General features: G+C 51.2%; 2 protein-coding genes across 7 annotated transcripts in view; one reads left to right on the forward strand and one right to left on the reverse strand.

Annotated features, from left to right (window-relative positions):
- Positions 1-7,795, forward strand: part of LOC128082453 (caspase recruitment domain-containing protein 8-like) — a 33,710-nt gene extending 25,915 nt beyond the window's left edge. For both annotated transcript variants that reach the window (XR_008207681.1, XR_008207682.1), the window contains 2 exons: positions 2,248-2,392; positions 5,256-7,795. The gene's annotated coding sequence lies outside the window, so the exon portion shown is untranslated. The remainder of the gene's footprint in view (positions 1-2,247; positions 2,393-5,255) is intronic.
- SCHIP1 (schwannomin interacting protein 1) overlaps positions 6,027-26,420 on the reverse strand; it is a 113,078-nt gene continuing 92,684 nt past the window's right edge. For 2 of the 5 annotated variants that reach the window (XM_052686602.1, XM_052686607.1), the window contains 6 exons: positions 11,155-11,273; positions 8,943-9,060; positions 8,187-8,384; positions 7,790-7,913; positions 6,972-7,065; positions 6,027-6,672 (listed from right to left, as the gene is read on the reverse strand). In XM_052686602.1, coding sequence (XP_052542562.1) covers positions 6,621-6,672; positions 6,972-7,065; positions 7,790-7,913; positions 8,187-8,384; positions 8,943-9,060; positions 11,155-11,273 — 705 coding nt within the window. In that variant the 3' untranslated portion in view covers positions 6,027-6,620. Of the gene's footprint in view, positions 6,673-6,971; positions 7,066-7,789; positions 7,914-8,186; positions 8,385-8,942; positions 9,061-11,154; positions 11,274-15,018; positions 15,283-19,797; positions 19,925-26,420 lie in introns of those variants that run through there. The other 3 variants (XM_052686606.1, XM_052686603.1, XR_008207683.1) reach the window with 3 other exon arrangements.

Below are 26,420 nucleotides of genomic sequence, written 5' to 3' on the forward strand. Positions count from 1 at the left end.
AAGGGAGAACAGGGGTGTTTAAAGCATGTGTCTGACACGTTAATTAAGCTTTCCATTTCTAAGCTTTACTCTGATAATGATGAGATGCTGTTGATAGCAGTGCATATAAGCCAACTGGAAGCCTGCCTTGGTGGGTTTGGGGCACCAAGAATTCATTAGCTCGTGCTGTACGTGACGGCCGCCCACCCTGCCCTGCCAAGGGGCCCGGGAGAACTTTCCATGAAGTCAGTGGGAGTTTTCCTGTGCACTTAGAAAGCAACAGGATGAATCAAGGGCTTTCTTTATATTGAATTTTCAGATTCATTTTATTTTAATGAGCATCTTATTTCCCCTAAGAAGGCGGTATGTGTCAGAAGATGCTTTGCCTGAACACTGGTGTATGACTGTCTAGTTTGACTGTGTTTTCCACTGCTGTGCCTGATGTTGTTGAGCTGAAGGCTGAGCTTTTGCCTTTAGAATCTCTAAGGCTGGAAAAGACCTCTCAGCTCCCCAACCCCTCCTCCACAGTGCCTATATCCACATCCCCGGGTGCCACATCCCCACAGTTCTGAGCACCTCCAGGGATGGTGACCCCTCTGCTCCCTGGGCAGCTGTCCCAGTGCCTGACCAGATGTGTTGCTCCAAATGATGGTTTTCAAATAGCCTCATTTGTGCCATTTTCTGAGCTCCCTGCCCTCCTGCAACCGACTGCACACGGCATCCTGCTGGGAACGCAGGGAATGTTGCCTTTAGGTTTGGCTCAAAGCAAAGCACAAGGCGTTAGGGTCTAGCAATGAGAACATTCCTGCATCAGCTGCATCAAAAAATGAAAGGAAGTTCTTTAAAACAGGAAAGCCCATGTGCTTTTTGTTACGTAGTATGTCTTAGTCTCAGATGCTGATCTCATCAGGCAGAAGAAGGATTATAGAGGAGGGATGCCACTTGTGCTGTTAAAGCAGTGCAGGGTTCTCTCCTTTATGCACTTGTGCAGTTCTACTATGCCGTTCTGGGTCTGTAGCCCTGCAGTGGGGTTGCAGTTAAGGCAACTGGATGGTGCTCCTCCTTGGTGGTTCCAGTAACAGTGGGTGGCAGTGGCACTGACACTTGCTGGCCAGGCTGGCTTGCTCTCTCCCTTCCTACGAGCTGAATCCCAGAGCCCTGTGTGGATGTTGTGCTGTGTGTGGGCATATCCTCAGCTGGAAGAGAGGGGTTGTTTGTATGAAGGCACTATTTCTTGTAATTATAATTACGTATAATTGTGTAATAATTATGTATGTATCTATAATTATGCATTAATTACTATATATATATATATAGTAAAGCTGTGATAAATTAAATCACAGCTAAGCTTAAAAGTAGATCACAGCTACGTAAAAAGATCTAGATGAGGGGGAATGGCTTTAAACTAAAATATGGGAGGTTTAGGTCAGATGTTAGGAAAAAATTCTTTACCAGAGGATGGTGAGGCACTGCCAGCCATCCCAGGGGGTGCTCAGGATGGGGCTGGATGGGGCTGGGGGCAGCCAGCACGCAGCAGGGGTTGCGAATGGGTGATGCCTGTGGCCCCTTCCACCCCAATCCTTTCTATGGTTCTGTGTTCTGCAAAGTGCTGCAGTGAGAAATGCTTGCATTGAATAATTGGTGTTTTTCTCCCAGCTCCAAGAATACGTGGAGGCTTTCTCTCATGGATAGTTTGTTTATTTTATTTTATTTTTGCTCCTGGGAGGAAGTTTTTCACACAGAGGGTGGTGAGGCACTGGCACAGGTTGCCCAAGGAGGCTGTGGATGCCCCATCCCTGCGGGCATTCAGGGCCAGGCTGGATGTGGCTCTGGGCAGCCTGGGCTGCTGGTTGGTGACCTGCACACAGCAGGGGGTTGGAGCTGGATGAGCACTGTGCTCCTTTGCAACCCAGGCCATTCTAGGATTCTGGGTAATTTATTTGGAAGGTTCCTATTCAGATAGCTGATCCCTGCAGCTCTGCTGGCAGTGAGCACCATGCAGACACAGGTGCTCCTGGTGGATTTGGACAAGTGACTGCAGGTGTGTGAGGAGGAGGGCTGCTCTGTGAGCAGAAAATGGGAAGGGCTGGGGATGGAGGTGAGCCTGCTCTGAGCCTGGGGCTTTTGGCTTAATGCTGAAGCCAACAGCTAGAGGGGTGCATCACTGCCTGGCTGGCAGGAAGCGGCTGGTGCTGGCTCTGCACAGTTTCTGCTCTCTGGGTGTCTTTTTCCTTCCCATTCAAATCCCTTTTTCTCTGTCTCTCCTAGGTTCTGTGGCCCTGAACTGCCAGATGGGGTGGTTTTAACCACTGAGAGGGGCGAACACAGCTGTATGGCTGGGCATACAGAAACGTGGCCTTGCACACATCAGGCACAAACACTGCTGCTGGGATGCCTCATCCCCTTATGAGAGGTAAGTGTGGGCATGAATAAAGAGATGGGATGGAGCTGGCACCTGGGGCAGCCCCGACACCCACATCTGGCAGCTGCCTGGAAACGCCTGCTGTTGCTGGCCTGGCTGATCCACACGAAACTCTGCAATTCCCTTTTTTTATAAACTTGCTGTGTATTTCACTTTTCTTCTGAAGATGTGCTCCTTCCCCTAAAGCACTGCTGTTAGGAAGCCAGGGGCGAGGTGAGCGTGGTGGCAGCCATCCCTGCTGGCTGTCCATCCATCCATAGGGCCGCTGGTGACAGCAGAGCTCGAGGTGAGCTCGGCACATCTGGCAAAGGAACCAGCAGAACCAGCTCAGTGCTGAGAAGAGAGCCCAGCTCCCAGCCCAGCAGCGGGGTCCCGCACGCGTGGGTTTCGCTCTGCTTTACAATAAGGAGGAAGAGAAACTCCTTGCTCTGGGCTCCTGCAGGGAAGCGAGCTCCGAATGTCAGCACAGGCGCTGGCTTTTCCTTGGGGATGCCCTCTGTGCTGCTCCTCCTGGGACCCCGTGGCACGTAGCTGTCCTGAACCCTGCCATCCTTTCCCTTTGAGCAATGGAGGGATGAAAGCCGAAGGAAGGTTGTGTGTGTGTGTGTGTGTGTGTGTGTGTGTGTGTGTGTGTGTGTGTGTGTGTGTGTGTGTGTTGTGCTGCAGTTCTCCATGCTTTCCCCCACAAGTTCCCCCAGTGCTCAGGGAAATGCTGTGCAGCAAGTGCTGCTTGGGCGATGCAAAGAAAAGGGAGAAAAAAGGGGAACCCAATAAAATGTGCCTGGCAGGAAGCTTCTGTCTTACAAAGCACATCTCTGCCCTAAGGGCTGCTTTATCTTCACAGGGAAGTTATCCCTGCAGCTGTCTGAAACATGATGTTTATTTATTTATTTTTTTTTTCCCCTACTGTTATTGTGTGTATCATTGAATGCTCTCAAACACAAGTGAGTCCGAGTCCAAAAGAGGGAATTAAAAAGGAAAAAACAAAGTTTTATTGTGACACCAAATGGAGGCAGGGGAGAAAAAGGCAGCAGGTTGTCTCTTTCTGGTAGGGTTCAGGGAGGAAAGGTTGAAGGGGAAAGCAGGAGAAGGATGGGACACAGGCAGGTCCTTACCTGCACAACTATTGCCTTAGCATTAAAGATAAAGAAACAAAAAAACCACAACAACTTGCCATGGCACTGCTACCCAGAGCTGGGAGTGTCCCATCCCTGGGTGCTCAGGGCTGGGCTGTATGGGGCATTGGGCAGCCTAAGCTGGGGGTGCCCCCAGCCCATAGAAGGATGGTGGAAACAGATGATCTTCAAGGTCCCTTCCACACCAAGCCATTCTATGGGTCTGTGATCCTATGTATGTCAGTAACTACAAAGCAGGCTCTGAAACTCTGTTTCCCAGTCTAAGCTGCTGATGCCCAAGGGAGCGCAGGGCTGGCATGGAGACACTCATAGAACAGAAACAAATGGCAGCTGTGTAGCATCTGCCTCTTTCCATGCACGTGGAACTTAACAAATTGCATTAAGTGGCTTATCACAAAAACTGTTTTATTTCTCCTGGTGGAGCTGGGGTCTGTGCCATTCTGGGTGTCCCTATGAGCTGTTTTGGGCACTTTGGCGTGGGCTGCTAGCTGCCCGTATCCTGGTGAGTGATGCTCTCAACAGAAACTGCTTCTGACTGCTTGTTCTGATGTCAGCCCCTGAAATGAAACTGTCTTACCCAGAGCTTATGGGGAATTTGGCTCCACAGTTACGGTACTGATAATGGGAGTCCTAAGTGGAACCATGTAAATGATCCATTCGTAGAAGGAAAACGACAAAAATAAAAGCTAATGCAGAATAAAAGCAAAACATCTCCTGGAGCCTCTATGCTCCAGAAAAGAAGCCACTGCCTCAAGGCCAAAGGAGTGGGACAGCTCTGGGGGACAGAACACATCTTGTGGGGAATCATAGAATGGCTTGGGATGGAAGGGACCTCAAGGATCATCAAGCTCCAACCCAACTGCCACAGCCAGGGCCACCAACCTGCAGATCTAATACTAGACCAGGCTGCCCAGGGCCCCATCCAACCTGGCCTTGAACACCTTCAGGGTGTTTAAACCTCATCAGCTTAGCCTCACTGAGCATCTTTGTGTTTCAGCCCAAAGTCAAGCTGTCTGCTTCAAGGGCTGCTTGTAGGCACATCAGTGTAGAGATGCCCTGATGTGCTGACAGAGGCAATACCTTCCATCCCCCCTCCTTTCTGAGGATGGGGCACATCCCCAAACGTTGGCATGATCTTGGTGCCAGGGCCAGGCTCTGTGAGAGGGCCCAGTTCAAAAACCACACAAGGCACATTTCTTTCAAAAACATCATTTAATCCATTCATTCCACAGCATTGCCATCGTACACACCTGCATGACACTGTAGTACACTGGACAGAGATCTAAGATGCAATTACCCAGCAATACTATATATATATTTTAAATTACTAACTTATTTTTTAGTTAAAAAATCAAACCCTTGAAGATGGACACTCCACTGGCTGTCCTGGTGCTGGGTGCCCACAGGCCTGCTCCCTCCAGAGAATTAAAGGCACTTATCAGTGAGCAGAGCAGCCCACCCCTCCTGCTGAGCATCTCTGCAGTGGGGCTTCAGGCTGAGCCCCCCCCATCTGCACCCCATGGGGGGTTGGCCTCACAGGTGAAAGCACAGCGCAGGAATACAACAGCAGCAGCTAGCTATCACTGCATGCAGGTACAGCAGCAAGACAACAGGAGATACTGACAAGTGAACACCCCCACTATTATATATATTTATATATATATTTTCTGCATAGATTCCAAAAAAAGCAAATTAAATAAGAGGAGTTTCCATTGCAGGTGAGCACAAGGCGCTCCCACCTGAGCCAGCCTTTGCTACTGGAGCAGCACAACGTGGCAAAATGGCCCCAAAGTGCCCCAAAATGCTGCGAAATGCCAAGAGAGCTCTCAGCACCTGGCCTGCTTCAGGGGAAGGAGGGCAGAACAACAATAAGTAAGTGTCAGTTTAATAAAATACATTCGTGGTGGGGGGATGGAATTTGGATGCGTCTCATGCTTTGCTGCAGACACCCTGAATAAGTCATCAGCCGAGTGCTTTGCTAAGGGCAATCTGTCATGGGGCTGGGGGGAATGAAAATGTGGAAGGCAAAGGTCCCTGCTCCTGGGAGCAGAGCAGGGCAGGGACACAGTGCCCACAGAGCAGGGCACAGCCCCAAGGCAGGGGGGAGCTGCTGCCATATTGCATACATTTCAGATGCTGCTGAAGATTTTTAACATAGATTCTTCTTTCTCTAAACTTCTGACACGGGGGAGTCATTGAGCTATTCAGCATGGATAATAAAATATAGAAACATCTATGTGTGTGCCTGGGCCTAACAACAGTCACAATATTAGGGCCTGCTGAATGCTAGTATAGAAGAATAGCTGAAGCCCGTGTCATACATACATGATGAGCTTACAGGTAAGTAGCTGTACAACAGTCCTGTCTTCTCTGCACAACTGTACGTGCTTGGCTCTTTTTGGTGATGACAAAGGAGGCATTGCACACTGAGTTGGCTGAGTACATCACCGAGTCAACCACCGGCCAACAAAAAGACGTGTCATATGAAACAAGTTTTTAAATGTTTATTTTACATCTTTATACATAAAACTTTCCAGGTAACTCTTTGAAACCCAACTCAATGTTAATAGCACATCTAAAAATGAACGTCAGGTAGTCAACATTCACAAAATGTTGAAAACTGATTAAAATGTACATATTACCGAAGGTTACGACGTCACTACGAGGCAGGCATGTCTTTTGGACTTGTATAGCACCGTCAAGTACAGTCTCTTTATTTAAAACTACAGTGAAGAATAAAAAAGTAGTCAATGGTAAAATATCGTCCAACGTAAAACCTCTAAGCAAACAAAAATAAAGTTAAACTGCCCTCTCTCCTCAGCCATGTTTTATAACGTTATAAGTACTGTACATCTTTCTGTAATAATATTATTAAAACGCCTGATATTGAGTGGCACGAGTAAAAAAAGAAAAAAAATAATTAAAATAAATTAAGAAGCGGAGGCCAATCACCGGACATAAAGCTTCGGACACGACCAAGGACTAACACTGATTTGCTGCGCGCCACTGAGGACATCAGCACGTGTACAGACACAGAAGCGAGGGACAGGCGAGCTCCATCTCTGCTGCCACAGACTCTGGGGTTACTTTGCTGGCATCTTCTCTGCCATGTGCTTCTGCTGGCTCTCGGCATGTCTGGGAAGGAGCAGCCTGGTTATGCGTTGGCAAAAGCATGGAGGTGGGGTAGTGGGACTCTGTATGCTCACGTCTCCTCCCAGATCCTGCTCTTGTGGGATTGAGGTCACCCACAGCCCAATCCCACCGACCTCCCATGCTACCCGCATCTCACCGCGGTGGTGACATCCCCATCACCTCCTGCCACCAATGGGGTTAAGCCATAGGGCTGCTGCATGGACACAGCCCGTTTTTCTGCTGGCTTGGTGGCTTCCAAAGGCTGACAGTGGGGGCAAATGGCCCCTGGACCCCTCCCTCACCTGGTCAGGTCCTCGATGTCCACCAGCATCGCATCCTGCTCCGTGTGCAGCTCATCCCGGATGAGCAGCAGCTGCACCAGCTCCTCGTTCAAGCCTGGGGCCGGAGAGAGAGGAGGAGAGTTCGCGCTGAGCAGGGGGAGGTTTGCAAGGAGAGGAATTTTGCAGTGCTTCAGCCACAGGCATGAGCAGCTCCACATCCCTAGCAGGAGCTGCCAGGAGGGACGGTAATTAACGAACGCGAGCAGTTACAGAGTTGCAGAGCAGCCCAATGAACGTGTTGGGGCTATTTTTGTCCTACAGCCACCTGAGACATTTCCTTTAAGATTAATTAATCATTGATAAGGGAAGGTGGAGATGCAGGGGAATAACCCTGGCTTCTTTGGAGAGAGCAAAGACAGACAAGGAGGCAAACGCAAGGATACGTGAGCCATGTTAATGTGCTGCAAGACAGAACATATGAACTCAGTGGTGTCTATTGGACCAGAGGGCTTCTCCACTTCTGGATGCTGCTGAGGCCATGCAGAGCATCGTATCAAAACACAGCCATAAGGCTGCATGAAGCCACAAAACTGGCAGTATTTCTGGCTGCTTTTAGAGGCTGAAGCAATGCTACCTTACTGAATGCCTTCTGAATGCTTGATGGATAAAAAGAAAGCAAAAAGCCAAAGGAGCCAGACCTAGCAAACAGCCCACCTCCAGCAGCTCTCCTCTATGGTTCCATTCCTGTACATTTATCAGCGTTTTTACATATATAAAATATATATATATCCTGAAGTAGACGGTGCTTACTGAAGAATAATTAAACAAAGACCACTTACTTTCTATCTGTGAGTGAAGATCATTGACTATCACTTGTAGCTGCCCAATTGTCATGTCTCTTAGGTCGGCGGGTTTTAAGTTCCTTTTCATCAGGCATTCGCTTATATGAGGCATATGTGGGAGCTGGAAATGAATTTTCATCTGTTTAATTCTTTTTCTCTGAATTACCCATATTTCTGCACAGCACCAGTTTGCCCAGACACATCCCCCCCTGCAAACACCCATTTGTGGCTACACTGAGACTACCAAAGCATCTGCCAGGGCTCGGTGCAGGCCTTCAGCCTCAGCTTGGAGGTCGTAACACAGCACTGAGCTCCATGCTTCCCCCTCTCCTCTCCTGCTCCCATAACACCCAGGGCATAGGGATGAAGGGCCATTGCATCGGCCAGCACTCACCAGATCCGCCACCGGAGATTTCTTCCTGTTCTGCTTCTCCACCTCCACCTGCATTTTGGCCATGGGCTTTGCCATAGCCAAGGCCATTTTGGCTTCAGCTTGGAGTTTCTTTTGCCTGGTGAGAAAATCCATGTCATCGAGGGACTCGGACTCCTCCTCGGTCGTGTCTCTGTCGGAGTAGGAAGAGCTCTGCTTGCTCTAGGGAAGCAGACACGCACCGTTACAGCCCGGCACCGCCGCCGCGGGGACAGAGCAGAGGAGCTGACCTGCAGCTTCACACCCTCTGCATGCACACAGAGGGGTTCATTTCTACAGGCAAGGTGAAGATTACAGGGTTGGCTGGCTTTTTTTTTTTTTTTTTTTTTTTTAAATCAAACTCATTTCTTGATTGGCTCTTCTGAGTATTAGCAGCCACTTGAGCACTTTAGATGGAGCCAAACAGATCGATAAGTGCCTAATGGACAAGCTGGTTAAGCTGGAGGAAAGCCCACCACGGGTCTGGGGCCTCTGTGCTGTATCCATGAAGGAAAAAAGGAGTGGAGAGCTGATAGGAGCCGACACCACTCTGCACCCATTACTGCTCTGACAGAGCACAGAGAAAGGAAGGGCAGGAGAAGGGCACTGTCCCTTGAGTGCAACCCCCCTTCTGCAGCGGGTCTGTCCTGTAATAGCAATGTGCCAGCTGCTCTGGGCTTCAGTGCCTCAGCAGTTCTCATTATGGCCCGTGTGCTCTGTGAGATGAGCCACCAGACCTACCATGGGTGACAAAGGTGTGTCCAGGCTGGTTTCTGTCTTGCTGTCATCAGCATCGCTGTCCTTATCACTGCCACTGTCGTTCACAAAACAGATCTGCAGGTTCATCCCGCTCTGGAGTCTGCAGGGAGGAGAGGTGACAATGGGGATGGGCTGTATGCAATGGCAGATCTGTGATGCACAACACTCTGCTTGGCCTCATTGGCCCCACGGGCAGCAGCACCCAGTGCCTGGGTCGGAGGTGACAATTCCCACATAGCATTAGGAAGTGACAGCTCAGACTGAAAACTCATCAGCTCCACCATGACAGTGCCTCTACCACCATCTACTGCTGAACGGCAGAAATACCCACAACACTGCAGAGCTTCGTCATCGCGGCCATGAAACTCCGTGTGCTGACCAAAAGGATTTACTGAGGGCTGTCCCAAAGCTGCTTGTGGCACTATGGCATCTCATGGGCACTCCTCAGCAGAGCCCTGCCCAGCTTTTGCTCCACCACGTGCTGTCCATGCTAAGTACTGGCGTGCAATGAGGGAGAGGAGCAGCACAGCTCTGAGCATGGTGCGATGCAGGTTTGCAGCAGGGCTCCTTGCCTCTCACATTGCACTCCTTTTTCTATATTCAAGTTCCAAATGATCCTTTGGGGGCAGCTCTGTTACCTTTCCTGTGCTCCATCACCACGTGTCCACGCTGGGAGAGGCCCATACATAGACAAGCTCTGCAATAAGGGGGCTTATATTGGTCCTCACACCAAACTTTCCACTTATTTTAGTGGTATTTTTTTAATTCATTATTGCTATACAACAGATAGCATTAACACATGAGCTTTGGAGCCAGGCTCAGTGAACACAGCGCCCAGGTTGGGGAGCAGGACACAGCTTTTGCTTGGCTTCAAACTGCATTATGCAGAAAGGGAAAAGTAAGTGCAAATCAGGGTCTGTGGGACACCTGCATTTCAAGAGCATGACCGAAATGCCTGACCCACACTCATCCTAACAGAGAGGCAGACGAGGCACCTCTGGGAGCACCAGAGTATTAGAAACGGAGGATGCTGACTGCATTGTAAAAATCCTGGATTAAAATGGTGCACAGCTGGGAAAGCAGCGACCGGCCTCGAAAGGAATCCAGGAAACATCCTGTGGGACACAGCTGGACGTGGAGCCCTTCCCTGTGAGCAAGCACCAGCTGTTCACAGTGACAGCAAGCACAGGCTGCAGCAGCCCAGCTCTCCCACTGCCTCCTCCACGGCCCCGTGTGATGAGCATGGAACCCCTGACTCAATATGCAGTGTGCTCTGCTGCAAAAAAAAAGGATGCAACAGCACAAGGAAGCATCCTGTGCTTGCCCTCAGGGCCCTGGGACAAGAAGACTGGGAGCACTGTGGTGTAACTGGATGTCCTGACCCATGCAGTGCATACCAGTGCTCTGTCTGGACTATAAATACAAACAAAATGCTGCAGCATCCAGGTACATCTGGTGTTTTCTCATGGTATGGCTGCCCAGCCCTGCTGCAGGATGTTAATTAGTCCTGCCCTGTAATTACAAGACAGCAGTTACCACTCGAGCTGTAACCACACAGAGCACAACTTTCCTTTTCAGATGCACTGTGGTTCAGTTGCATTTTACAGTCTCACCTCCATGCTGCCCTAGTAGGATTCCCCCTGGTCTTATGCTTCTCCCAGGTTTCTTCCTCCCTGCCCCACATCTGCCCACAGCACAGAAGGCACTCGAGCTACCCAGGATCCACCCTGGCTGCTCAGTGCAGCGTGAAACACGCAACCAACAGAGCCCAACTGGTGACCAGCATGAAACAGGTGGCCACCTCTTGAACCACCGGAGGAAGATGCTCTTTCACAAACCAACAGTTCTGTTTTTAACCAGCTTTCATAGGATCACAGAACAGTTTGTGTTGCAAGGGACCTCTGAAAGCCATCGGTCCCACTGCCCACAATGCACAGGGACACCCAAACTCCATCAGTGCTCAGAGCCCAGCCCTCACTGTGGGTGCCTGGAGGGACTGGGCACCCACCCCTCTGGGCAGGCTGTTCCCAAGGCACTTGGGTTTGTTGAACCTCATGAGGTTTTCCTGGGCCCCGTCATTCACCTCGCTAACCCAGCAATAAGACCAAGCTCTCTGCTGCTTTGGATGTGCAAATTTCAACAGGAATTCAGACACACAACTCCTTGGCCAACCCCACCAAGCAGCCCTGCGTACCTGGAGGACAGGCTGGGCTTGCCGCTCTTACTGCAGCCGGTGTAGAGCCCTGGGCCATCGTCGAAGAAGCTGCCAAGAGCCAACTTCTGCCTGATGGACTCACGCTCATTCTTCTGAGCCTGCAGGGGAAGGAATGCAGGAGAGGTGCCATCAAATTACCAAGGCTTGAAGAATGCATTCACAGAGAGGCGTTTTTTTGAGTAAGGTTAGGCTATGGGATGGATTGGAACGGGTCACCGATCCACGGCTGTGCAGTCAGTGTGTAATAAATGAGAATCACAGATCTGTACCCCAAATCAACAGCAGTTACTGCGCTGGTGTCTGTCGGCAATGGATGACAGGAAGGGAAAGTAAGGGCAGAAGGAACATTTGGAAGCCCTCAAACATTTCATTTTAAAGTAACATGTAACAGCTGATCAGGAATACAGCAAATGAATATGTACCATCAAAAGAAAATGTACCAGGCAGCATCCACAGCACTAACATAGCCCAGTGCCTCAAATTCTGCCTAAACAACGCACCTTTATCTGACAGAGGGAAGTGACAAATAATGAAATGTAAATTATTAACGTAAAATAGCTAATCATTTAATCTAACCCCAGTGCTGACAACCTACATTACAGCATCGCGCTGCCCATTATGTTGTCAATCTCTTACCAAAATACATACTTTATTTGTAATCTAACTGCTTTGCCACTGCTACAAATAATTCAGAGCAATGAAAACAACGCCCAGAGCATCGAGGGGCATTGAATTTTCAAGTTGTTCCCTGTTTTCTTTTTGTATATTATTTATTGCTGATGCTCCTGGCCTGGTAGCACACCACCCCTTTGGGAATGCAGGAAAGGAGCCACTATTTTGAAGAGCAGGCCAAAATGAGATGAAGCAGTGACACAAAACCCAAGGAAAACAATTTTTGTGCCACTCACTGCACTCCTGAGCATTGCTGCCACACTGGGCATGTGATGGGTGAAATAGATGGAAGAAACACCAGTAAATGTCCATGGTGCACCTTTCCCTCTTAAGAAAAAAATCACAGAATCATATGGTTATGATGGTTATCGTATTAATGGTTGGGTTGGAAGGCACCTCCAGCATCACCCAGTTCCAACCTCCCTGCTGTGGGCTGGGTGCCCCCACCAGATCAAGCTGCCCACGTTTCTATCCAGCTTGGCCTCCAACACCTCCATGTTGGAGCCCTTCTCTGCCAGGGGCCGACCTCCGAGCTCAGCTGCCTCCAAGCACCAGATGGGCACATCCCCACAGCACCTTCGTATCTCATGATACCATGGATGCTTCTCTTCCCATCCAGAGGACCCCTTCCATCCCATCTCCGTGCCCAGACATTTCCATCTCCCACCAGAAGCCAGGGGCTGCAGCACAGGGCCGTGCATTCCCTGCACACCAGCCCTACCTCCAACACGTGCTGAAAATCACTCCACATTAAAACTCACACGAATGCAGACTGCTCCCGCATGTTTTCCCTTATAGATGGAGCTCTCTCCACACCCGTTGTAATTTTGTTCCACGTCCCACTGCGGCTGCAGCTGCTCCCAGTCTGACATCTGTACATTTAATCAATGTGCCATTTGTCTGCTCCACCAGGCCATTACCAGGGATACGAAATAATGCTATTCCCAGTTCTGAGCTCAGCACATCCCATCTTATAGAACAGACCCAGCGTAATGACCGTAAAGAAACGGAGAGTCCTATTTGTTATGATAAAATAGGGAACAGTTACTAAGAAATAGAATATACCTAAGGGAACCAGACTTTATGCTGTAGATAAATTACCCGCCAGCTGCTCGATGCATCCTGAGCCGGGCACTGAAAACTGGAAATTGAGAAGGAAAATTGCATGTGGTTTTTCTGACTATCAAATATACTCCGTTGTATATAAATAATAATGCATGGAATAAAAAGTAAAGGTACTAGCAAGGAAAATGTAAAACCATGTTATATTTAAATGTGCATTTTGACATCGCATCCCTCAGCTCTGCCCCGGCATCAGCTGGGCAGTGAGCCTCCTCAGGGGGTTAAAAAACAACAGAATAATTAAAAAAAAACGATTGGGTTGATAAACAGGAAAAAGACCTGGAAAAGATTTAAAAAAAAAACCCTGAAAAGTTGTGAATTGATGAAGATTCATGCATTATAAAGGGCAGCGCTCTGGGACTCTTGTTTGGAGGACACAAGCTTGGGATCCCCGTGTCATGCTGTGTGGGCCCTTTCTTGGCCATCCCAATGCTATGGTCGGGGCTGCTTGGCCCACTGGCTGCTCACACCGCTGGCAGCAGCGCCCACATTGCTGCCTGACCCACTTTATCTCCTACTGACCTATTTTGTCATCTATTTCCTTCTGCATATACACAACACTGGGTGAGCAAGGAACTGTTCAATCCTTGGTCTGTACGGACACTTGCCATCCACGAGGCATACTGGTCTACCACAAAAAGCCTCTCTTTGGCCAACACCCCTAATTTGCCCCACTGATACTTCATCCCCACGCAATCCCCATCCGTCAGGCTGTCCCCTGCTGACCTGTGCATGGATGGGAACCACGAGATTTCTGCTGATTTCTGACAAATGAGAAGAGCCCCCAGCGCATCGCCCACGCCGTATTATTGGTGTCACTGGAGAATTAAGAGCTGGGCTGCTCCACTCACCCGCTCTGCATGCAGGACGCGGTATTAGCAGCCTTTATGCATTACAGACGTCACCCAGAAGAGCAAATAAAAGTGCACATCAAATATTTATCTGCAACTCAGGTGCCGCAGCAATCTCCCAGGCTCCGCGTTGCACTTTGGAACCATCCAACATTAACAGCCCTCCATTAACAGCGGACGACAGCGACATTTCTGGAGCTGTACTGATCGATACCAAGGGCTGAGCAGCAGGCATGGCTGGTCTGTGTGCCGCCCAGAGTGCTTGGGAGGGAACAGCACAACAAATTCACAGAACCATTAGGTTTGGAAAAGACCTCCGAGATCCCCAACCCAACTGCAGCCCACCCCACCGTGCCCACAGCTCTCAGTGCCACATCCCCCCGGCTCTGAGCACCCCATAAGGGATGGTGACCCCACAACTCCCTGGACAGCTGTGCCACCGCCCGATTACTCATACAGAGAAGAATTTGTTCCTAATATCAATTTGGTGCAACTTAAGGCCATCACCTCTTGTCCAAGAACTGCAGGTAAATGAATGCCTGGAGGGCAGTGCTGCTCCCATCCAGCCGAGGGGTTAAAGCCTATGGGGGCCATCAGGGGACATCGCCCCACTGCTGTGGAGCTGCCTGGTCCCTGCAGGCTATTTTTGCCAGGGACTGTCATTACCAGCCACGGACAATTACTATATTTAAAGTCCCAGACCCGTACACAGCACCCTTTTTTACTTCTGTGCAGTACAAAGGCTATGATTGGATTCACCAGCAGAAATTATAATTATGCAACACTTGTTTTTGTATGGCCGGATTTGCTAGAAAAACACAAAATGCTCATCATCTCTCAAGCCATGTGGCACGGAGCCCAAGAAATGCCAGCTCTCCTGGTCTGAGGAGGTGTCTAGGAACGCCCCCGGGGACAAGCTGTGACGAGGACACACAGAGGGGACAGTTCTGCCACATCACACCAGGGAGAGGGCATCTGTGGTTAAAGGCAGCGGTGGGGCACGAGCATCCAGCACAAAGTGACCACGCGTGCAGCCCCATGCGTGCAGCCCCACTGTGCAGCCCCATGCCCGACACGGAGTTCTGAGCAGGTCTGCCCTCTCTGCAGCCCTGTACGTGCAGCCCCACGCCCCGTGCGCCGCCTGGCAGCGCCCATCCATGCGGAGCACGCCGACAAAAGGCCCCTTTTTGTCTCCTACCTTTTTATAATTCCCCTCCACATCCCGCGCGGATGCCTGCCCGATGATGTCACCCATTCCATCACCAGCCCCGCTCATGGCCCCGTTCCCCGGCTGCTCCCCGTGGGCACATCTCCGCTCGCCGCGGCCGTGGCACTGGGATCGCCGCTCGCTGCTCCCCGCGGGCGCAGGCCTTGCCCTAATAAAGTCAAAGCTGCGGGCAGGCAGCAGAGCGGGACCGGGAGAGGAAAGCTGAGGGCTTCCTGCAGCCACTGGCAGCGCCGGGTAAAAATAGCCCCAAGTGCTGCACAAGGGCAGGAAAAATCCCGGTGTCTGATGTCAGAGCCACAACCTCCGACAGTGAAGTGATTGCAAAGCGGAGCTCGCCTCCGATATCAGCTTCCCTAGAGAGCTGCTGCTGGGCTCTCGGAGTTTTTTCGGGTTCCTAGGAAGTAACCAACAGGACCCAAGTGGTATTTAATGCACAGCTCAGACCCCACCGCCCTCCCCAAGCACTCACAGGGCAGCAGCCCTTATCTCCCCCAGCCAGAAGCTCAGGGACCATGCAGGGGATCCTCCAGGCTATGGGGTTTGCGTCCTGTTGGGCCAATGCAGCACATCAACAGCAGCACTGCTCCTCGGTGTGGCAGAGGAATGCCCTCAGCAACCCCACAGTGACAGATCCCAGTGCCACCACTCCTCTTTTCAAAGGCACATTGGCTTGAGTTTGCTGGCTCCGATCACCCACAGGTTAACCACCACGACATTACCCCATCCTGAAGTTTCAGGGGGGAAATAATAACAGCAGCAGTACGGGGCACCACTTAATCCCATTGCTTTCCCAGGACACGCAGCTCTCTGCATGCCTCATTCTTTCTGCTTCCCCTCCACCGCTGACTCACTGTGTCATTTCCCAGTGCTGCTAAATTTAACCTCCCCCGCTGACAATGGGGTCCCTGAGTTGGCAGTGATAACATCTCCAGTTCTCAGCCCAGCTCTGTGCACAACACAATGCTGCTGCACGCACCGGCCCTCCGTCTCTTCAAGGAAAGGGTTTCTGTTTTTAAACACTGCGAATGCTCAGACGTCGCAGACTCGCTGTTAGGGTTGGGGAAGACCTTTCAGATGCCCGACTGACAGCCCGCCACCTTTGTGCTCAGGATCTCCCCCAAGACACAGCAGGGGTTGCAATGGGCCCCTGGGTTCTGCCCTGCAGATATGTGGTGGAATGGGAGGGGATGGGAGAGATCTCCTCCAGGTCAGAGGATCACAGAACCATTCAGGTTGGAAAAGAGCTCTGAGATCTCCAACCCAACACAGCACCACCATGCCCACATCCCTCAGTGCCACATCCCCGCAGTTCTGGAGCACCCCTGGGGACAGTGACCCCACTGCTCCTTGGGCAGCTGTTCCAACAGCATTTGGAGAACAAATGCTTCCCAATATCCAACCTGACCCTCCCCTGGGGCAGTGGGAGGTCCTACCTCTGGTAACCTATAATGATAATATGGTAACCCACGTCACAAGAAAGTTCTGCTAAAGGGAAGCAGGCAGTGCAGCATCTCTCCCAGGATACATTTCCTCTCCCTACCACAACAGCAGCATCATAAATCTGAGAAACAAACCCCGCAGAGTGGAGGAAGGGCTTTGGGCATGCAGTCTAACACTGTTCCATTGGCCCTGACACCACCTCACTGCAGCCTTCATGCCCCCTGCCTTGCCACCCAGCCCTGCACCAGGATGCCCCACGCAGGAGGAACATCTCAGTGCAACCCCCAGATGCTGTCCCACCCTGTCCCCGGAGACAACCCCCATTCCACAGCATCTTTTTGCAAAGCTGTGGGCACCGTCAGCAGCGGGTTCCTCCTGGGGAAGGATGCAGACGTCAGATTGCATCAGCTGTGAGCCGGCTCCATGGTTACTGCTGAGTGTAAGGAGAGTGCTGTTAGAAGCAGCCGGAGCCACCTGAGGCTGCTCTGCTTTTTATAGCACCGAAGGAGAAGTTAATACAGGAGTATGTGGGGCTGCGTGGCCACAGTGCAGGGCTGGGGGCTGCTGGGATGGGGTGGCAGCCTTTGGATCTGCCCAGGCAAGGTGAGGGATTGGATTGGGCTGCTTCATTGCTCATGGACAAGCAAGGAGCTAAATTAAACCATGCCATGCCTATGTAATGCTGGTTTGTGTCAATGCAAAGCCCAAAATGATTCTGATGCTTGTTCCATTGGGAGAGGGAACCACCACCATCCCATTCTGCTCAGCATCAGCTTCCAAATGCTGCTGTCATTGAGTTGTCAGAGAAGAAACCTAAATTTCCTGTGAACTAAAACAACTCACTGCAGATTGGGGAATGATGCTGACCCTTCCCACCCGGGCTTTAGCACACCCCATGCTCCCAATGTATTCTGTAGAGCATTCTTGGGATCAGACCGAATGAGAAAGCCCTCAGCCTGCTTTCCAGAACGCAGCCTTTGTTCTGTGCCATGGCTCTGGGAGCAGCGGGCAGCTGGTGTTGTATGGCCCATGTGGGGCTTCTTCTCAAAGGCCCATTGTATGAACTCCAAGCAGACCAAGGGCCAGGTCCTGCACCCCACTCACAACCCCATGCATTGCTGTGGGTGTGGAGCAGAGCTGAGAGCTGCACGGAAAGAAGGGAGCTGGGGTGGTGGTCAGCAGCAGCTGAACAGAAGCCAGCAGTGTGCCCAGGTGGGAAGAAGCCAAGAAGTCTTGTCAAATGATAGGAGGAAAAAAAAAAAACAACGGAGCCCGGAACAAAATATTTGGCACAGGAAAATAAATCAGCATAAAACAGGAAAGGAAATAACTAAGAAGTTTCTTTTTGTTTACACTTGGGTTACTTGCAGCCTTTGGGCTGCGTGTCCTCATTTGGTTGCTCAGAGGTTTCCAAAGGGCATTCCTCTATCACATCTTAGAAATTCCCCTCTGATGGAGGCAGATCCCTGATAGGGCTGGCAGTGCCCAGCATTGGAGCATGCAGGCAGCCTCAGGGCAGAGCTCGGAGCCTCCTGAGCACAGAGAACCCAAAGGAGAGCAAAAGGAAGAGTGCAAGGGCAGCAGGTTCCCAGGCCACCACCCTCTGCGGCGCTCGGGTCAGAGCTTTTCTGCTGAATGTCCCTAGGGCAAACATGTCCCCAGCCTCTCTCCACACGCTGGCTCACTCCTCTGTTTGCTCTGCAGCTCTCCTAAATCCCCAGGAGCTGCAGTGAGCAGTTTGAGCAGGGATGAGAGGAGCACGGGCAGGCATGGCTGCCCCATCCCCAGCTCTGATGGCTCCCAGATGGAACCACAACCCGGGATTCATGTTTGGCTTTTGGGCTAATGGGCCAGCGGGGGTAGGAAGGTTGTGAGACAGATTGCACTGAGTGAGAATGCACTCCCAGGGATCTGCATTCCTTCTGCCTTTTTCTGTCTTCATATTTACTGTTCCGGAGGAGAGAGACCGGCTCAATGGAAGCAGATCAAATGCAGCAGCACTACTGCAGTGCAATGAAACATCAGCACATAGGGATGCTGCCAGGCCAGCATCAGGCACTGCTTATCATGCACCATCACTGCCCACAGGGCACCGTGTGCCCACTGCCCCGAGATGCGCAGCATCTCAGCAAACGTGCCAGGAAACATCCCCTGCCCACAGACAATGGCCCCATTTATAATGGCAGGAGAGCAACAGGCTTGTAGCTGCAGAACAACCAGCTTCCCTCCAGCAGAGATCAAAAAAACAGCTTTTCTTTTCTTTTTTTTTCCAAAGGAGCTAAAAAGGGAAATCCATTTCCAGAAGCACTTGCTGCAACGAAAGCATCCACTGAAAAACCGCCTGAATTACCCCTATGCACAGATATATACACTGATATCATTTCCCTCCATGGTACCTTTACCAATAAGAGATGTTTAGCCTTAAGATGAAGCCTGACTTCAGAGGAACGCCGCAGCCGAGCTGCTGCCCTGCACAGCCCCTCTCCCAAGGCCCAGCTCCACTGCTGGGAATGCTGCTAGGCCATTCTGCAACACGCCCTGCACCGCACGTACGCACTGCTGAGTGCTGCTGTAGTGCAGGGGATGCTCACATGGACCAACCCAGCCCCAAACGCTGCCCTTCCCCAAGCAGGTGCACCCACAGCAGCACCGACCCTCTTGGCACACAGCAACGGAGGCACAACAAGAATCGTAGAGTCATCGAGTCATTCAGCTTGGCAAAGAGCTGTGAGCCCATCGAACCCAAAGCCTGCGCGGCACCAAACCGCAGCTGCAGGTGCCGCATCCACAGCAGGATGCCGGGCTCCCACTGCCCGACGAGGCGGGGGTCCAGCACCCCACCGCAGCCCCGTTCCTCATTGAGCAGCGCAACGTAACGCGTTTAGAAATCGTCCTCTCCCGCTGAGATACAGGGCCGCGCGGGGCCGGCGGATCGCACGCACTCACCCGGAGCAGCTTCATCAGCGGCGGGGCTGCGGGCGCGCTGCGGGGCGGGCTGACGGCGGGGCCGGAGCATCCCCGAGCCGTGCCGCGCCGCTCAGCCCCACCGCGGCTCTCACTGCGGCTGCGAGCATCACATGGCGAGCACAAAGCCCGGCCCGACCGCGGCTCCTCCACAAAGGCTGCCGCAGAGCGCTCTCCGCGGCTCCGTTTCCCCGCGCCTCCCGCAAATCCTTATAGAAAAAAAAAAACCAAACAAACAAACCCAAAACAAACAAACAAACAAAAAAAACAAAACCAAAAAAACACAACCAAACCAAACCCGCCACAACAAACCCGCGTCCTCCCGCCGGCCCCGCGGCCCCTCACCCGGTAGGCGCAGTTTTCCTGCAGGACCATCTCCGAGCATCCCGCGGCTGCTAAGATGGACGCTGCCGCCCGGCCCCGCCTGCTCCGCCGGGCGCGGGGGGGTTGGAGGGGGGGCGCAGGGCTCTGCTGCTTCCCGCACCGCGCGGCCCCGCAGCGCCTCCCGCAGCGCACAGCCGGGGCCGCCCGTGGCACGCAGTGCCAGCACGGAACACCCAAGACTGAAGCGTCCCAAGGCCCGCAGGGATCGAACACGCAATGAGTGCCCTTGTCACTGGGGGGAGCTCAGGGCCAGGCTGGATGGGGCTTTGGGCAGCCTCAGCCGGTCCCTTCCAGCCCAATCATTCCAGAGTTCTATCATCTTTAGGGCCCCTTGAAACCCAACTATTCCACAGCTCTATTTTCCTTATGGCCCCTTGAAATCCAACCATTCCACAGCTCTATGATCTTTGATGCCCCTTCCAACCCAACCATGCCATGGCTCTATGATTGCTCTGCAGAGGTTTTCTGCAGGGTGATGGCTTGCTGCCCTTTGCAGGTGGCTTCATCGCCTCTCCAAAATAACACTATAAGATAGCAACCATCTCCCACAAACTCAGGCCAGACACACACGGGGGAACAAAACCCACACCTTGCTTTCTATTGTAAAGGTCTCAATAGGAAAAACTGCAAAGAACAGAGGAACAAGTTAGCAATTCTCTGCCTTCACAGCTTGTGGGTGCTGGCTCCTCACTGAGCAACATTACCTCAGTTTGGATTCACCACTCACCCTCTGGGGGCTGACAGCTGCCCCACAGCCCCACCTGCAAGGGTCTGGGGCACTGCTGGCTGTGAGAATACAGCAGCTCCCACACTCCAGCCCTGCCTTCTGCTGGGCACGGCTCACCCCCAAAATGGCCACTGCCCCCCATGCCAACACTGCCCAGAGATGAGCTCACAGCTCAAGGATCCTAAACGCAACATGGCTTTATTCTGCAGTACCAGCTATTGCCTGCTCCTCCTCGCAGCCAGCTGTGAGGTTCCAGAATGTAAATGACTGCAGAGGCACTTGCTCCCAGATTGGATTCCTGAACCAGATGTGCTTGCAGAAAAATTGGCCTTTGTAGAAAAACAGCTCTGCCCAGCTCTGCTGGCTCCTCCTCCATGCTAGAGTGCATGCAGGGGAGATAACAGCAATCTGCAGCTTCACCAGGAGTGGAAATGGAGATGGTAGGAAAAGAACTATGGGAACTCATGGGATAAGGTTCAAAAACGAAGGACAAATGCACCAAGTGACCCAAACAAGGCTTCCTCCTGCGTCTGCAAAGCATCCCCTTCACTGAGGTGGGGCTTCCCAAACATCAGCATTTAAACATTCACTTTCAGCACAGCACACACCTTGGGCTTGGCGTGGAAAAGTACAGTGAGCTCAGAACAGCACCCTGTGCACCTCGTCTCCAATGTCAGCCATTGGGCACATCACAAGGGAAACTCACAGCCCTGAGCCCTCTCCCCCATTCCTCCCTCTGGATGCTCTGCAGAGGGTTTGGGACACGGGGAGATCCAAAAAGAAGGGAAAAGTGGCTTTACCAGGCACACTGCCCATAGTCAATCACCAGGACGTCATCAGTTACTACAGAACCACTAAGGTTGGAAAAGACCTCTGAGAAACGAAGGGGCAATCACCTGGTAGCACCAGTGCTGGGGGAAAAGACGTCACGTCTGAGTCCTGCACATCCCCAGCCCTCCCACAGCCATCCCCATGCGGGGGAAACATCCTCAGACATAACCACAGGATGTGAGGGGGCACATCCCCACCTCCATGGGAAGGAAGTGAGCCATGCGGGTGAGCAGCGGGCAGGAAGCCGTGGCCGGTCCATCCCAGCACACTCCTGTCTTCCCACGGCCCCATGCAGTGATCAGCACAGACCCCGTGCTGCCTGCTGACCCCAGCCCCATAAAACAGGGACACAGACCTGCTCCCATCCTCCCAGCTGGGAATTACACGGGGCATCACGGGATTTCATCTTTAGTTGCTAGCGATTTACTAGGAGTTATGGGTTTAGCTCCTCTTTAAGCCAAGCTAAAGCTTCCCAGGGTTTAAATCTAGCAAGAAAGAAAAAAAAAGATTATATTTTAATCGGTTAATACTAGAAATCTCCTTGGAAAGGGGAACATTTGTTTGGATTACATTCATGTCTAATGCTCTGGACTATTACTTCTTTCTCGAGGGAGGGCGATGCTGAGCAGCATTCCACCCCCTGGGATGTGCCACTCCTCCCTGGGAGCAGACAATCACACTCACAGCCCAGGCCACAGCTACCCAGGAGGTGATGGAGTCACCATCCCTCTGAGGGTCATGGTTTAGTGGGAAATACAGATGGATGATTGGATTGGGTGATCTTGGAGGTCTTTTCCAACCTTGGTGGTTCTACGATCCCCATTCCCTCCTGTAAACCACCAACAATTTCACCCCAGTGTTACAGTGCTGTCAGTACCCTGGAATGCCGTATGGTGACTGCAGGCACTCAAAGCTTTTTGGTGGTCCAACAGGAAAAACCAACCTCCAGACATCCCACCTGTATCAGCTCGCAGATACAGCTGCATGGCCCTAGTTTGCAATGGTGCCATTAATCAGCTGGCTCACACGTGCTTAATAGAGGATTTACAAATAGCCTGATGATTAGTAGGTACGATCTCCCACCAGCTTTTTGCTGCTCATGAATGGGGAACCAATTCTCCATTCTAATGAGCACAGTGAGATAGCAACTGAAGAGCTATGGCTGCCTCCCCACGGTTGTATTTATGTCCTTAAGGATAAGCTGCTCCTTTGGAAATGCGAGAGTCACATTATGCAAAATGCTATGGAGAGCACGAGCCCTTCAGTAGAACAATATACAACTGCAAGATTTTGTATTAATATAAATAAATTAGCACGTTACAGCCCACTTTGCTCTGCAGTGCTATTTCTGTCCTGTTCAGGAGAGGATTTGTAGCAAACTCCATTGGCACACATAACATTCAGTGTTTGTGTATAGATACACACGGTGCAGGCCTGATGCTCACAGCATGGCGAGGTTTTGGGGACTCAGCCCCAGCACCTCCTCTGTGCATCCTCTCATCCAGCACAAACCCAACGCAGCACCAAACCCAAGTCAAAGCCACCCAACACCACAGCCAGGAGATGGGCTGTGCCCGCCTCCTCTGTAATAAATCACCCAACTTCAATGAATTACCCAACCTGCAATAAGTTACAGAAGTCCATTGACCAGAAATGATTGTTTTTCCTTTTCATGTCCTTCAGGGCAGCTTCTGCTGTCACAAAGTCTTCTAGGACAGCACTTGGAACAGCACCGTATGAGAAGGAGGAAGGGAAGGGGAAGAATGAGACACTTCTCCCCTGTGATGAAGAGCCATGTGGCCTTCAGCTTCCCCAGACACAAGGGGCTGCATGGGAACATCTATGAGCAGAAATCCCACATCCTGTGCTCTGGGTCTGTATGCTTCCAACAAAGAACTTGGAATTCCAGCCTGGTCATGCAGGAGCACAGACACAACCTGTTAATTTGTCTTTAGTACAGTGCTCTGTGCTGCCAGTCATCAATGAGTCCCCTGAGCCCATAGGTGAGACAGAGCAGCATGTGAGGATGGTGCTGGCATCACTCTGGAGCTGTTCTGGGGCTATCATAGAAAGGTTTGAGTTGGAAGGGCACCTTAATGGCCATCAGTCCCACTCCCTGCAGTGAACATGGACACCGCATCTCCATCAGTGCTCAGGGACCTTGAAATGGGGTTACCCTGGGGTTGTTCCAGTACCAGTCACCCAGAGCCACCTGCCCCACTCCCAGCCAAGTGTGTGCAAAAAGACTCAATTAGTAAAGTGCTGGCTGAAGAATTCCATAGACCACAACCCCGTGTCACCCAAAATTCAAAGCTTCTCTGTCAAATGCAGCCAAATCCAACACAAACACGCCGAGACGCAGGGCAGAAACAGGCAGCTGGAGACTTCAGTGCCCACAACAAAGCCTAGCAGAAATCTATGTTTTTTCTTTTTTTTTTTTTCCTTCCCTTCCTATTTTTGGTCTACTTGTACTGCTCACAAAGCCACCAGCAGCAGCCCTGCAGCTCCCCGTCCACACACAGGTCTCCCAGCTGCACCTCCGGGTTGGTGCAGTGGGAGAGCAGAGTGAAGCTCTCACCACGGCGAGGGCAGAGAGGCTGAGCACAGGGATGGAAAATGCTAAAAATACCAGTAATGGTAAGGATGGGTCCCAGTTAGTCATGCAGTGCAGGAGCTGCAGCCGGCGCGAGGCAGTTCCATATAAGAGCAAAGGAGCGATGCTCGCCTCATAAATCAGATTTGTCACCCTCCCTTTGGCTGTAAGCTTTGCCTTCCAGTGAGCCCAGCTCTGGGAGCCCTCTGCTTTTAGCAGTTCCACAGCAGGGCTCATCTCAGCCTCCTCCTGTAATTGCAATCACAGCAATGCGCTCCCAAGCCAACAGCACAGAACTGCTGCTTGTGCTCTATGCAGGGCACCTGTCTACCCAGGAGCTCTATGAGCAGAAAACAAAGCCCAAATGTCATTCATTCCTCCAGCCCCCTGCTTTTGCACACCAACCCAAGCTTTGGGAACACCACAGTTATCATAGAATCCTAGAATGGCCTGGGTTGCAAAGGAGCACAGTGCTCATCCAGTTCCAACCCCCTGCTGTGTGCAGGTCACCAACCAGCAGCCCAGGCTGCCCAGAGCCACATCCAGCCTGGCCTTGAATGCCTGCAGGGATGGGGCACCCACAGCCTCCTTGGGCAGCCTGTTCCAGTGCCTCACCACCCTCTGAGTGAAAAAAGATACCAATATGCCCATATCACCCCTGTCCCTGTGCATCTGTGGGCTCAATTCCACCTCTGAGAGCAATTAGCAAGCATACAATACACAGTGTATCATAGAACCATTGAGGTTGGGGAAGCCCTTTAGGATTCCCATCCCACCCCACCCCACCGTGCCCACTGCCCACGTCCCCATGGTTCCAAACACCTGCATGGATGCTGATCCCACCACTCTGCACAGTCTGTGCCAATGCATCACCTCTCCATTTCCTAACATCCAGCCTGACCATGTGCTACAGACAACACCAGGCACTGCCTGGGCACAGAGGCTTGCAGTATGGCTCTGAGTGTGCAGTGACAGCACCAAGGCTCGTGCTTCCCAATCAGCTGTAATTAACTCTGCATGCACTCATCTGAGCTGCCCCCTTTCCTTGAGGAAAAAAGAAGAAAAAAAAAAGGATGAGCATTTAGCATTTGTATCCATTTTTTTTTTCCAAGAACTTTCACATTCTTCTTTTCTCTGCTTTGCTTTGCTGCAGCACGACATAAATCATTTTGTTAGAGCTGTCTGCCCAGGGCAAGGCTGGAGCCAGTGATGAACACAGAGCCTTCACCTAACACAGAATCCTATTTCACGAGGTGCGGGTGAAAAGCAGGCACAGAGCTCAGCATCCTGCCATGTCCTTGTCACATTGCTCCAGAACTCACTCAGCCCTTCAGCAAAATGACCCTCATGGGAAAAAAAACCAAAGCCAACCCAAAAGTGCCTTCCTCAGGAGAAAAAAAAACCAAAACAAGGCCCCTTCATAGCTAGCTGGTGATTTGGAGAAACACAAGGAGAGGAAGCAGCAGAAGAAAGCAGAGCCTCACCAGCTTGTGTCAGCCCTTGTTAAGCTATCAGAGATGGGCACCAATGCAAATGCACAGCATAGAAAACTCAGTAAGGAGCATCAATCACAGATTACTTGTTCTTAAACCCGCTGAGATCAGTTTATCACCCCATTCCTGGTGGGAAGGAAAACAAAACACGATGGCCTCACACAGCCCAGGCACAGAACTCTGCTACTTCCCCAAGTCCCTCTTTAATAAATTCAGTATGGGAGTTACATTAAATAAAAAAATGTACATTAAATTTTTAATAACTCACTAAAAGCATTTCAATCCCCTACAGACCACACATATTACCAGTTTTGGTGTTCATAAAGAATTAAGCACTGCCATACAGTTCTCTCTCAGTTTTTCCCAGCATTGCCACCTACCAACCGAGAGCAGTAAATCTCATTCCTGCACCTTTCCCTTTTCTTTCCTTTTTCCTTTTCCTCCCTCTTCCCTTTTATTTTTCCCCTCTCTTCCTTTCTCATTTCCCCTTTCCCTTCTCCTTTTCCATTTCTCCTTTCCCTTCCTTTTTCCCTTTTCTTTCTCCTCAGTTTTTCTTTCCCTTCCTCTTTCCTTTTCCTTTCTTTCCCTTTCCATTCTCCTTTCATTTTTCCTTTCAATTCCTCTTTCCTTTCCCCTTCTCCTTTCTTTTCCTCCCATCCTCCCCCCCCATTGCCATTATTTCTTCCACCTCACGCGAGCACTTGGCTTTCATTCTAACAAAGCATGGACAGGTTGAAAGAAATGGCTTTAGTGCAATTTTCTCATTTAAAGGCGACCCATAGATCACTGAGCAGGAAGCTGAAATTGGTGGAATAAATAAGATCTACTGCTGCTGTGACGCAAATGACTCCATAGGCATGATGGGGAAAGACAAAGTGGGTGAAAGTGACACAAGTACTTGAAAAAGCTGGAAACCCTTGATGACAACAGCTATTACAGA

This window comes from Tympanuchus pallidicinctus, unplaced genomic scaffold (assembly GCF_026119805.1).
Source record: "Tympanuchus pallidicinctus isolate F22 unplaced genomic scaffold, pur_lepc_1.0 scaffold22, whole genome shotgun sequence".
Taxonomy (NCBI): Eukaryota; Metazoa; Chordata; class Aves; order Galliformes; family Phasianidae; genus Tympanuchus; species Tympanuchus pallidicinctus.